This window comes from Leucoraja erinacea, chromosome 5, assembly GCF_028641065.1.
Source record: "Leucoraja erinacea ecotype New England chromosome 5, Leri_hhj_1, whole genome shotgun sequence".
In the NCBI taxonomy this organism is placed as follows: domain Eukaryota; kingdom Metazoa; phylum Chordata; class Chondrichthyes; order Rajiformes; family Rajidae; genus Leucoraja; species Leucoraja erinaceus.
The window spans coordinates 15,743,021-15,757,154 of record NC_073381.1 but is presented as its reverse complement, the minus strand read 5'-3'; the positions used below and the strand labels follow the sequence as shown (position 1 = coordinate 15,757,154).

General features: G+C 44.6%; 1 protein-coding gene across 1 annotated transcript in view; it reads right to left on the bottom strand.

Annotated features, from left to right (window-relative positions):
* Positions 1–14,134, bottom strand: part of LOC129696942 (dystonin-like) — a 529,669-nt gene that overhangs the window by 352,170 nt on the left and 163,365 nt on the right. Inside the window, 2 exon segments of the mRNA XM_055635073.1 lie at positions 5,162–5,254; positions 9,260–9,337. Of these exon segments, the coding sequence (XP_055491048.1) occupies positions 5,162–5,254; positions 9,260–9,337 (171 nt within the window).

Genomic DNA, 14,134 nt, shown 5'->3' with positions numbered 1-14,134 from the left:
CGGACTCGGCCAGCCCCGCGACGGTGAGGTGAGTCGGCACCAGAGTCCCCGGCTTCTTCTGTTGGAGGCCACTCCTCGTTGCAGCCCCAACGATAACGGAAACCAGACGAGAAAAGGTCGGGTCTCCCGTGCAGGGGGCGATTTTAAAAGTTTCCCCCCCCCCCGCACACACACCCCCCAACAAAAAATAACAAAAACTACATAAAAACATAGACAGAAAATAATAAAACGCGGACAGACTGCAGAGGCCGCTGCTGACGAGAGTCGCGCCGCCCACCGGATGCGTATGGTATTTGCAATATTTCCATGTGATAATGGAACTGGACCTTGAGGATCGTAGCATCTCGCCACACTGTATATTGCCTGAAAGAGTTGCACAGGCATAATGTGCTCTATCTTATGGGCCTGCCCCACAGCGGCGACCTAATTGGCGAGTTTAGAAGAGTTTGCCCTCGACTCATACTCGCAACTTGGTTGACACGAGGTCCTAGGAGGTCTTTGTAACTCTCCTTCATGCTCGAGAGTAGTCCCCGCGTACTCGAGGCCTCAGCAAGGTTGCGGAGTATTTTTCAACATGCTGAAAAATGCCTGTGAGTAAAAAAAAAGGTCGCCATGGAAAAAAATCTATATATTTTTTACTCGTAGGTTTAGTCGAGGTAGGTTGTAGTAGGTCGGCATGTTATTGAGGGTAGTCGAAGGTAGTTGTAGATGGTCTTCATCATAGTCGAAGGGAGGTCAAAGGAGATCGAAGGAGGTCGTCTTCACTCTCCACTATTCGGTGTACAACTTTCCCAAAGCTAGTCAAAGCTAGTCTTCAACATAGTCGAAGGAGGTCTTCAACATGACACTTTTTCAAACTCTCCTAAACTCTTCTAAAGTTGCCAATTGGGTCACCGCAGTGGAACAGGCCCTTTAGTTTGGCTTGGAATTACAGCATGGAAACCAGCCCTTTGGCCCACTGAGTACAAACCAACCATTGATTAACATTGGTTACACTAGTTCTATGTTCTCCCACATTCTCATCCACTCTCTTTGCACATTAGAGGACAAATAATCTACAAACCTAGACGTCTTTGGGATGTGGGAGGAAACCAGAGTACCCGGAGGAAACCCACGCAGTCAGAGGGAGAATGTGCAAACTCCACACAGACAGCACCCGAGGTCAGGACTAAACTTTGGGCTGTGAGGCAACAGCTCTCCCAGCTGCTCCACTGGGCTGCCCTGCTGTACCACTGTGTCATCCTGATGGTACCTCTCCACCACTTCCCCATGGTCCTGCAAGCCCCGCTCCCTGCCATGGATGCCCTCCACCAAAAACGGTGTCTGAGACGGGCTGGAAAGATCATCAAAGACCCCTCACACCCCAACCATGGACTGTTTGCCCTCCTCCCATCAAGGAGGCAGTACAGGAGCCTCAGGTCACGTACTAGTAGGATGAGGAACAGCTTCTACAACAATACAATCACATTGCTGAACTCGGAGTCCCGCCGATAGATTTCTCCGGTCCCTCCGTCCCCATTGTTTAATTATTCTGTATTTTTTTGATTATTCTGTATCTTCCCTCTTTCTATTTTTTTTATTTCTTTGTGCACAACTACTACGGACTGACGCAAAACTGCATTTCGTTGTACTCATACTTGTATTTGTGCGATGACATTAAAGTTGAATTGAATTGAATTGAATTGAATTTCATTTCTGAATATACAGGGGTTCCCGGAGTTATGGAAGACTTACAGAAATCCGATATTCCGTAAAAACTCTAGCAATTTTAGAATTTAAAAATGTTTCAATTTAGGAAAGTTATAGCAAAGCAAACTAGTTGGACAATGTACTCATAAACAACTGAAGCCAGTACGCGTTACATCATGGGCATTGTTAGGGTGAACATAGAAGATAGTTGGTGAGATGAAAGAATTATAGGAGCAGAGCGATACAATAAGGGAGCTTTAAAAAACAGACGACAACAAGATGCGGTTCTTGGAGAAAACAATGTAGTACATCAAGTAGAGAAACCGAGTATTTTTGTGCAATGTGTTTTATATCTTGGTTTCGGGGAAATTATTTGTGGAGCTTATGGAAAAAATTGTTTTTCAGGAATGAAACGCTTACCTAACCCAGGGTCTGCCTGTGTAATTCTCCTCTGCATGTTCCTGTCCAGTCCTGTTTGCATTGCACTTTTAAAGCAATGCATTCCAAATAACAACTTGCTGCATAAAGGAGTTTGAAAATTCTGTTTTCCGTACATCATTCCACAAATCAACAAGACTAGATGCCAGAACAGGTCCCTGCCTGCAAACACTCCATGAGGAGGCTTTTGAGGAAAGTGTAAGAATATTGGGCCATTATAGGTAAACGAGCCATTGGCCATAATAGGTAAATGAGATTGGCGACATTGACTTCCTTGTGTGAAAGGACCCATAGCTTTGGAAATTGTAATCAAGAATCCAGTTACACCTTTTCTTCAATCAACGATTCAGCACAATAGCTGCATGGTGGGAGAATCCCGGCAAGCCGTGGCCGTATCCACCAACAGGCCCAGCTCGCCCGCTGAGGACTGAGGACCCGCCCGGAAGGCCCGGCTCGCCCCGCCCAGGAGGAAGAGAGGAAGCAGTCGGAGGGAGGGCCGCAGTGCCTCGTTGGTGGAGTGGGCCGCTGGAGGCCCTGCAACAGCCTGGGGCTTGGCTGGACTGGGTGTCTCTCCAAGAAGTCGATCGACTGGATCGTTGGGCAGCGCGGAAGACACCAATGGCAACGCTTAGCCAGGCCTATCCTGCAACGCTGCCAGGACAATGGGCCTTCAAGGTCAGGCCAAGAATCCAGCACTTACAACAACTGGGACTTGAAGATGATACCAAATTTGGCGATTCTACATACTGTCTCAGTGTACTCTATCTGAGATACCTATCTAAGATATATCTAAGTGCTTATGTATCGTGATGCTTGTACTCACCTGCAAACAAAAATGTATTTCACTGTACCTTGGTACAGGTGACTATAAAGTTCCATTGAACCATTGAAAGCTTTGGAACACAATTCAGGATTTCCGATTGTCACTACCAAGGCAAACTAAAGTGTCTTAACCAATGCAGTACTTTCGATGGGTTGTTATAATGTGGGAAATGTTGCAGCTACATTGTGTACTCAAGAAGGTAGTAAGATAATTGAGGGAGTGCAGCGTAGTTACTATTGAGGTAGTGCAGCGTAGGTTTACAAGGTTAATTCCCGGGATGGCGGGAGTGTCATATGCTGAGAGAATGGAGCGGCTAGGCTTGTACACTCTGGAGTTTAGGATGAGAGGGTATCTCATTGAAACATATAAGATTGTTAAGGGTTTGGACACGCTAGAGGCAGGAAACATGTTCCCAATGTTGGGGGAGACCAGAACCAGGGCCCACAGTTTAAGAATAAGGAGTACGCCATTTAGAACAGAGACGAGGAAACACTTTTTTCTCCCAGAGAGTTGTGAGTCTGGGGAATTCTCTGCCTCAGAGGGCGGTGGAGGCAGGTCCTCTGGATGTTTTCAAGAGAGAGCTAGATAGGGCTCTTAAAAATAGCGGAGTTAGGTGATATGGGGAGAAGGCAGGAATGGGGTACTGATTGGGGATGATTAGCCATGATCACATTGAATGGCGATGCTGGCTCGAAGGGCCGAATGGCCTACTCCTGCATCTATTGTCTATTGTCTATAACCAATCTGAGAATCTGTTTATTATGAGGCTATTTGAAGACCAAAAATTGGGCTGCGGAACTCAGCTGTCATCCTTCAAAGGAGCTTTGTGGGATCATTCGCATCAACCCAAGCAAGAGAACATGTTCCATTTAACACCTCATCCAATTGTCAGAATGACTGATGGCACAACAGTGTCAGTGAGATACAGGTTCATGAACTCCTCGGTCTCACCTGACACACACACACATCCTTCATAACCTCACACAGATCCAACACACTTCACTGCTGATTTAACAAGCATCATTTGTGTTCCCCTCATAACCTCCCTTGTGAACAAAATGAACCCAAGCCACTGCTCCACAGTGGTCTCAGACCAGCCATGCCTCTCTCTGACCTCCAGCCACTTCACTGGGGTTCGAGAAGAAGCAACAGCATCACAGAATGAAAAAAACCTTCCCAATGGCACTCACACCACTGACCACCGAAACGCACCAGCTCAGGACTTGCCAACCCTAAGCATTTCCTGTTGCAATATATTCCCAGGGTATCTGAACGCGCTCATGCATTATCCATAGCAACAATCACACGTGATTTTTCACTTAATCGCTGCATTACTCCTGCTCTCAACCAGTTGCCCATATTCTTGCAAGCACCCATTCTTCCCTCCATTCCGTACATAAAAATGCCACAGAAAGCATTGGGCAACACAGCGGCGCAGTGGTAGAGTTGCTGCCCTACAGCGCCAGAGACCCGGGTTCCATCCTGACAATGGGGGCTGTCTGTATGGAGTTTGAACATTCTCCCTGTGACCATGTGGGGTTTCTCTGGGTGCTGTGTCGGATAGAACTATTGTGCAGGTGATTGCGGTCGGCGCGAACTCTGTGGGCCGAATGGCCTGTTTCATCGCTGTATCTCTAAACTAAACTAAAAAGGATATTGATTTTATACTTGTATCTTCCAGTCCCTTAATTCCTGTTACCTTAGAATCATAGATACAGCAAAGAAACAGGTCTTTCTGCCCATCGAATCCATGCTGTCCATCAACTACCCATTGAGACATCCTGTACTAATCCCAGTTTAATACTTCTCCCCCTATTCCTGTTCACTCTCCCCAGATTCTACCGTTGAGCTATGCACCAAAGACAATTTACTGTAACCAATTGAACTATTGCTTCAACTACACACAGGAGCACCTGGAGAAAACCCACATGATCACAGGGAAAATGTGCAAACTCTGCACAAACAGCATCCAAAGTCAGGATTAAACCCAGGCCTCTACCACCACAGTGCCATCCACAACTTGAACTGAACTTGGCTCCACTTTATTCCACCCACAAGCACAGATCCACTTCACTTCACAAAACAACATCCTTCAAATACTGAGTAGCACCACAAATATACCACAAATATACACACTCAAAGCAGAAACATGACCTTTGGGTGTCAAATGAAGCCAGTGCAGGCACAAAACAGAAACAAGTAAAAACTTACCTGAAAGTGCAAAATAATGGTCCAGATCAGTCCCAAGGTTAGTTTGGGGTTTCCATCAGTTATGTCGTCATTTCTAATGTTCACCAATTTGACCTGTTTCACCAGACACAAAGTGAAAGTTAATTCAATTGTCCAACTGCAAAGTCTACTCCGAGACGAGGAAGAGGAGCGTATTTTGATAATGTTTCTATAGGGGGGTTGCACGTAAGGTCATCGGGTCAAAGAACATGACACATGGAGCAGCTCAATCCATGTGGAGGACATGGCAGCCTACGGCATATACTGTTAATACACAAAACGTGTATGTTCTTACCTGTTAAAAAACGCTTAAATGGTCAATTTTTGCACTGTAAATAATTGTGGAAATCGGGGTAACCGTGAGAGATATTTATCCTACATCAGAATTCCAAAAGTGAGGAGAAATTATAGTAGAGAGAAGCGAGAGCTGAAGGGACAACAACAGCTAAAGAGGTTGGTGAACATTGGACGTGCAGATATCAAGATTGAAAATATTGGGAATTACCGCATTTGCTCACTGCATTTCATCCAACAGTTATTTGTGTTTTTTCTTGATTCCTTTGGTATCTAAAACGTTTCAGAAGTGATAAATCTGGCTGTAATATTTTAAAATCGCCCATGGTTCTCAAGTGGGTTTTTACATGCAAAAAGAAAACGCTTCTGAAGCTAAATTTATCATTAAAAAAAAAAAATCGCAAACCATACGTGGGTTTTGAATTACATTTTACTCAGATGCAAGCCAAGGAATGGCATAATTGTTAGCTGTTAATTGGACATAATCAACCTCAGCAAATTGACAATATCCTATTGAAAAGGAGTGGGTGTTTAAGCTGTCAGGACATTTTATTATTTGCCAAAATATACATCTCAATAACATAATGATAGAAAATTTACTTTTCCACACACCACTCGTAAGGCTGGAGATTTTTTCAATGATACATTTATTACATTGAAAATGCATTTCGTTGTCTCTGTACTGTACACTGACAATGACAATTAAAATTGAATCTGAATCTGATTTAGCTTCAGAAGCATTTTCTTTTTGCATGTAAAAACCCACTCGAGAACCATGGGCGATTTTAAAATTTTACAGGCAGATTTATCACTTCTGAAACTTTTTAGATACCAAAGGAATCAAGAAAAAACACAAATAATGCCTTACTGTTGATGAGATGCAGTGAGCAAACGCGATAATTCCCAATCTTGATATCTGCACGGCCAATGTTCGCCAACCACTTTACCTGTTGTTGTCCCTTCAGCTCTCGCTTCTCTACCATCATTTCTCCTCACATTTGGAATTCTGAAGTAGGATAAATGTCTCTCACGGTTACCCTGATTTCCACAATTATTTTCAACGTACAAATTGACCATTTCGGCATTTTTTAACAGGTAAGAAAGTACTTGTTTCGTGTATTAACAGTGTATGCCATGGGCTGCCATGTCCTCCACATGGATTGAGCTGCTATGTGCGTCACGCCCTTTGACCCGATGACCTTACGTGCAACCTCCTTACAATAAAGCTCAAAAGTAATTTTACAATTCCCACAGACTTCAGTGGACCTTTGTGTTTCTGCACTGTGCCTGAGGCTGGCAATGGTTAAATGGAGAGAATTTCCAGCATACCATCCTGCCCTTAATCGGAAATCAGATCAGCCAATGTATGCAGTAAAACTGCCAATTAAACAAGTCCAAAACAATGAGCAGAATTGTACATTCAAGGCACAAGCAGAACCAACATGTTCAATCTGAAGAAGGGTCTCAACCCAAAATGTCGCCCATACCTTCTCTACGGAGATACTGCCTATCATACTGGGTTGCTCCAGCTTTTTGTGTCTACCTTCATATTCAGAAGAAATGTTGATAAGGTTTCACTGAGCCAAACATTTCCCTTCCCTCTTCCAATTTTCTCACCACCATCTCACTGATGTCATCTACTTTGGCAGTTTCAAGTTGACAAGTGCTGTAGCCCAGCCCAGGAGCCTGCTCCCCACAGTGCAGCTGGTGCCCTAGTGCACAGACTGTGCCACCTTGGTGCTGGGAGGAAAACCAGCCAAGTCTATTGCTGAAAAAGACATAAAAGGCCCCACTTATCATTTACCTTTCTCTCGCCTACCACAATCAGTCTGAAGAACGGGGTACTGATTGGGGATGATCAGCCATGATCATATTGAATGGCTCGAAGGGCTGAATGGCCTATTCCTGCACCTATTGTCTATTGTCAAATGTCTAAGAAGGGTCCCGACCCAAACAGTCACCTATCCATGTTTCAGACTTTAGAGATACAAGATGGAAACAGGACCATCAGCCCACCGAGTCCGCACCAACTAACAATCACCTCGCACACTAGCACTATCTTACACACTAGAGACAATTTACAGAAGCCAATTAACCTTCAAACCTGTACATCTTTGGAATGTGGGAGGAAACCAGAGCACTCGGGAAAAACCCACGCGATCACAGGGAGAATCTTTGGTAGACAAAGAAGCTGGAGAAACTCAGCGGGTCGCCTATTCTTTCACTCCATAGATGCTGCCTCACCCGCTAAGTATCTCCAGCTTTTTTGTCTACCTTTGATTTTTCCAGCATCTGCAGTTCTTTCTTAAACCGGGAGAATCTTGATTATTTGCCCAATTATTCATAGTTTCTAGTATTTTTCTAAAAACTCCTGCCATGGGTCATATTTACTCTTGATTAACTCTGTCAAGGCCGTCTAATTTTGAACAGCACGATTAAACCTGCTGTTGGTCTTCTCTATTGGATGAACAATGCCTGTTTCTCTAATCTCTTGCATCATTTCTGTTAAGTTTCTTGGAGTCATCAAGTCTTACAGCATGAAAACAGGCCCTTTGGCCCAACTTGCCCATACTGGCCAGCATGTCCCATCTACACTAGTCCTGTCTGCGTTTGGCCCATAACCCTCTAAGCCTGTCCTACCCATGTACACGTCTCATTTTTTCCTCAAGCTTCGCATTAGTGCCTTCCTGAAATACCTCCTCCGGCAGCTCGTTCTATATACCCACCACCCTTTGCATGAGAAAGGTTACCTCAAGGGTTCCTATTAAATCTATCATCCCACACCTTAAACCTACATCCTCTGGTTCTCGTTTCCCTTACTCTGGGCAAGAGACTTTGTGCATCTACCCGATTGTAATCTGTAAGACTTCTTCCTGAAGCACTCTAACAGAACTGGACATCAAATTTGAACTGAACCCTAATAAAACATTCTTCTTGAATTGAACTCTTATTTATAAAACAGAGGATCCCATATATTTTAACAGCCTTGTCAACCTGTCCTCTGACTCTCAAAGATGTGTGGGTACAAAACCAGAATAATCTACTCAGGGACATTGAACACCATTGTAATGATAGCTGATTAGTTCCATTTTTAAGAGGAACTTATCATTGCAGAATTGACAGGGCAGCAAGTAGCAATTGGATCTTCTGGTTCAGACCAAAGGCCTCTGTCAAACTGTCTTTACCAAACCCCAGCAGCAGCCCTTGCTGTCTCCTCCCGTTCCTCTGCCCTCGGGCTGTCTCCTCCCATCCCTCAGCCTTCGGGCTCCTCCTCCTTCTTTTTCCTTTCTTCTCCCCCCCCCCCCCCCACCCCCCCATCAGTCTGAAGATGGGATTCGGCCCGAAACGTTGCCCATTTCCTTCGCTCCACAGATGCTGCTGCACCCGCTGAGTTTCTCCAGCATTTTTGTGTACCTTCGATTTTCCAGCATCTGCAGTTCCTTCTTAAACAGCATAAACCCTTGTTCCTTTCACTCTCCATGAGTTTATGATGTTCCATTTTTAATGCATCCAGGCTATTTCACATCCATCTAAATAGGCACAAGTGCTGTACTCAAACTGGACTCTGTATCAAGAAGATTCGCCCAATCTCAGGTGGATTTATTGGTGACTAACTTATATCTACGCCTTCTAGTTTTCATCTCCAACCACCATTAACCCAGTGAAAACATGCCCTGGACATTCATACTGTTAAACAGTTCCACCGCCTTGAAGATTTCTACCCATTCGCCATTCCAAGCAAATCCCTCCCAGCAACTCAAGCTGGTTCATGGAACGCAAACGCACCTGTCGGCGCTTCAAGTAGTCCAGTGCAATCTGTACATTCTGTAGTCTGTGGAAACGCATACGTCCTTTCTCACGGGGCTGCGTTTAAAAAGAAACACAAGGACATCAGATTAATAACACGCCTCAAAAGCGGATGGAGAAAACTTTAATCGGACGCTAGCCCTTGAAGGATTCACTGCAGTTCTCTGAAGCTTTGCATGCATTGTTGTGGCCGCACAGCATGTGTCTACTCTTGACGAAGTGCGAAGTGAGGAAGCATGAGAGTTTGAAGCATTCATCAGCAATACCCGGGGCCGCTCCAAATTTGCAAAAGTCAAATTAAACACCCAAAACCACGAGGCGCTTGGGTTGGCGCTCCTCCCTGTCCTTAGCACCAATGTCTGAAGACAGGAGGACAGCCGAGCCAAACTTAACAGACAATCAATGACATTGCAAATCTTTCGGTAGGAAATTTACCAATGGAGAGAATTTCATCTGCTCTACTTCGAGGAGAAATGTGCAAAACAGTGAGCACACCAAATATGTAGGGAGGATCTGCAGATGCTGATTTATACCAAAGATAGACAAAAAATGCTGGAGTAACTCAGCGGGTCAGACAGCATCTCTGGGGGAAAAAAAGAATCAATGATGTTTTGAGTCAGAACTGTTCTTCAGACTGAAAGGTAGAGGTGGGGTGGAGGGGAACTGGAGGCAAGAAAAGGCCAGAATAAGTCAGGGCCAGCAACAGATGAATTCAAGAAGGCTGGAGTCCATAATGGCTCATTGTCGGCTGGGGAAGAACAACAAATAGTTGAGGTTAGGTTGCCTTCTGAAACAGCCTTGACCAAGTTATTTTTAAACCACACATGGCAAAATTTTGGAAGTATGACAGTGGCTCTGAATATGAGAGAACGCAGCACAGTGTGCAGAATGGGGGAGCATTGGCTGCCCACCTCCGACAGTTTGCTTCTCAAACGGGTGCCAAGATATACTGGTGCCAAAACAATGTAGAAAATCCCCTCAGATGGAAGGAGCAAAGTGTACATGTACTCTTATTGAAAACAGATCTTACCCTCAGGGATCATCACTCAGCTGCCGTCCGTTGGCTTAAGAACCAAGCTGAAGGCAGATGGTGCTAATAAGTAACTTGTAGCTCCTCTCAGTGGCAGATAAAATGCCCTCGGTGTCACAAAAAAAGTGAAATTAACTCAGCCAGGTGATTTATTTTTAAAAGGTGAAGTATTTTAATGGTCAGCTTTAGTCCATAGCTACCATTTGCAGATTAGAGACCCTGGCGTTGAGGCAAGCAATATCGAATTCCCTGTGGTCAACTTGCATGACCAATTGTCCTGCATTATCAATGTAGACACCACTACGCGAGTCAACAACATTACAATACTCACAGCAGATGGTCTATTTACCTAGAGAATTATCCATTTAAACTGCACACACAACTACCAGTGTACGGAATCTATTCAACAATAGTCACTAGGGACTACGGCAAATAAGCTATTGCTAAATCTACTGCGAAGATCGACACAAAATTCTGGAGGAACTCAGCGGGACAGGCAGCATCTCTGGATAGAAGGAATGGGTGACGTTTCGGGTCGAGACCCTTCTTCCCGCCGAGTTACTCTGGCATTTTGTGTCTATCTTCGGTTTAAACCAGCATCTGCAGTTCCTTCCCAAGCGCTAAATCTACGGCAACATCTCCCAGTGGAAGATGCTGTAGAACTACCCCGGCAAAATGCAGCAAATTGAGGAAAGCTAGAAATGACAAATTAGGTGTGTAAAATGAATCCTGGTAACTTACGGGTGTGACTAGTGACTAAACCATCGGCACTCTACTCAAGACGCATGCAGTTGCAAACATTTCTTGCAGAGTTCACTTCTAAAAGTTTGGTGAGGTTGCGATAGGACAACTATAATTCAGCAGCTGGAATTGGACCCGTTTTGGGACGTTTATTTGAGTCAGTCTTAAGACCCTTGTCATTATTTGCTTCTGCGAATGTTCCTTCAAAATTAAAAATACTCTGGTCATTTAGCATTCATTAGCATGTTGCTATAAACTATTGACGGCAGCAGAGTAGAAGCTGCGCTTAGCTACTTGTGTTAGTGGACTGGCTTTCCAAATAGCAAGTCAGAAGCTGGATTTAAGGAAGGAATTAAAAAGCAAAAGCCAGAAAGGATTAAGGTATAAAACCTTCAGTGCCAAAAAGCTGAAGGCATCAAACATTGAGCTAAAGAGAGGAAGGAGGTGAAAATAGAAAGTGAAAGATGATCGAGATGGAGCAGCAGATAGGGCCAGGCGAGAAGGGTTTAAAATTGGGAAACGGGGGCAAAGCTATTTAAGCATTTGAACAAAATGGTAACATTATTTAAAATAACTCAGTGCAGAATACATCTCAGGGACAGGGGCTACAGAGTCTGAATGAGCTAAATTGTATGGACAAGTAGACAATTGTGAAGTGGGAAGGTAAAGCAGTGTGTGGTGAGTGGTGCTGCCTGGTACTATCCTGATCATGGGTGCTGTCGGTGTAGAGTTTTCATGTTCCCTCATTGACTGCGTGGGTTTCCTCCGGGTGCTCTGGTTCTCTCCCACATCCCATTGAAGAGCGGATCAGTAGGTTAATGGATCACCGTATACTGCCCCTGGTGTGCAGGCGAGTGATAGAATATGGGGAAAGTTCACGGGAATGTAAAGGAAACAAATACGGGCTTAGCGTAGATGAATACTTGGTGGTCGGGTCGGACTCAGTGGGTCACAGGGGCCCGATTCTGTTCTACAGATTCAGGATCAGTTCCTGTGGATTGGAGGGTAGCTAATGTCATCCCACTTTTTAAGAAAGGTGGGAGAGAGAAAACAGGGAATTATAGACCAGTTTGCCTGACATTGGTGGTGGGGAAGATACTGGAGTCAATTATAAAAGATGAAATAGCGGCACATTTGGATAGCAGTAACAGGATCGGTCCGAGTCAGCATGGATTTACGAAGGGGAAATCATGCTTGACTAATCTTCTGGAATATTTTGAGGATGTAACTAGGAAAATGGACAAGGGAGAGCCCGTGGATGTAGTGTACCTGGACTTTCAGAAAGCATTTGATAAAGTCCCACATAGGAGATTAGTGGGCAAATTTAGGGCACATGGTAGTGGGGGTAGAGTGCTGACATGGATAGAGAAGTGGATGGCTGAAAGGAAAACAAGAGTAGGGATTAACAGGTCCCTTTCAGAATGGCAGGCAGTGACTAGTGGGGTACCGCAAGGCTTGGTGCTGGGACCGCAGCTATTTACAATATACATCAATGATTTAGATGAAGGGATTCAAAGTAAAATTAGCAAATTTGCAGATGACACAAAGCTGGGTGGCTGTGTGAACTGTGAGGAGGATGCTATGAGAATGCAGGGTGACTCGGACAGGTTGGGTGAGTGGGCAGATGCATGGCAGATGCAGTTTAATGTGGATAAATGTGAGGTTATCCACTTTGGTAGCAAAAACAGGAAGGCAGATTATTATTTAAATGGTGTCAAGTTAAGAAGAGGGGAAGTACAACGGGATCTGGGGGGTCCTTGTCATCAGTCAATGAAAGTAAGCATGCAGGTACAGCAGGCAGTGAAGAAAGCGAATGGCATGTTGGTCTTCATAACAAGAGGAGTTGAGTATAGGAGCAAAGAGGTCCTTCTGCAGTTGTATAGGGCCCCAGTGAGACCACACCTGGAGTACTGGTCCCCTAATTTGAGGAAGGACATCTTGCTATTGAGGGAGAGCAGCGTAGGTTTACAAGGTTAATTCCCGGGATGGCGGGACTGTTATATGCTTTGAGAGATTGGAGCGGCTGGGCTTGTATACTGGGCTTATTTAGAAGGATGAGAAGGGATCTTATTGAAACATATAAGATTATTAAGGGTTCGGACACGCTAGAAGCAGGAAACATGTTCCCGATCGAGAACCAGGGGCCACAGTTTAAGAATAAGGAGTAAGCCATTTAGAACGGAGATGAGGAAAAACTTTTTCACACCGAGAGTTTTGAGTCTGTGGAATTCTCTGCCTCAGAGGGCAATGGAGGCCGGTTCTCTGGATACTTTCAAGAGAGAGCTAGAAAGGGCTCTTAAAGATAGCGGAGTCAGGGGATATGGGAAGAAGGCAGGAACAGAGTACTGATTAGCGATGATCAGCCATGATCACATTGAATGGCGGGGCTGGCTCGAAGGGCCGAATGGCCTACTCCTACTCCTATTGTCTATTGTGCTGTAGGTCTCCAGGATTCTACAACATTAATATTGTGAACTATCTGATTCAGCTTCAGTCTACTGCCTGGGGCCACCCGTTTAGTTTAGTTTTGATTCGTTTATTGTCACGTGCACCGAGGTATAGTGAAAAGCTTTTTGTTGCATGCTATCCAGTCATAGGAAAGACTATACTTGATTTCAATCAAGCAGTCCACAGTGTACAGATACAGGATAAGGGGAATAATGTTTAGTGCAGGATAAAGTGCAGTAATGTCCAATTAAAGATAATCCGAGTCACCAGTAAGGTAGATGGGAGGTCAGGACCACGGTCTAGTTGGTGATAGGATGGTTCAGAATAGTGGACGAAGCCAGTCTTTCAATCTTTGCAAAACTCAGCTGATCAAGAGCCAAATATCAGACATAAAGTCACACTCTCTTCTCTTTCATTTGAGGTTTGAAATATAATGCTAGGATGGAAATCCCCAAAATGCAGTCTCCGATTGGAGGGGTAGTAATGAGTAGACAGGAGGGAGATTGTGGTGGAGTGTGTGGGTGTGGGAAAGAGAAGAATGATTATTGTCGGGAGTAGGAAAAGCACTGAAGCCAATGCCACAACAACCAAGTTGCCATTAAAGATTCAGTGCCTCAATAATGCTGTAACACTGG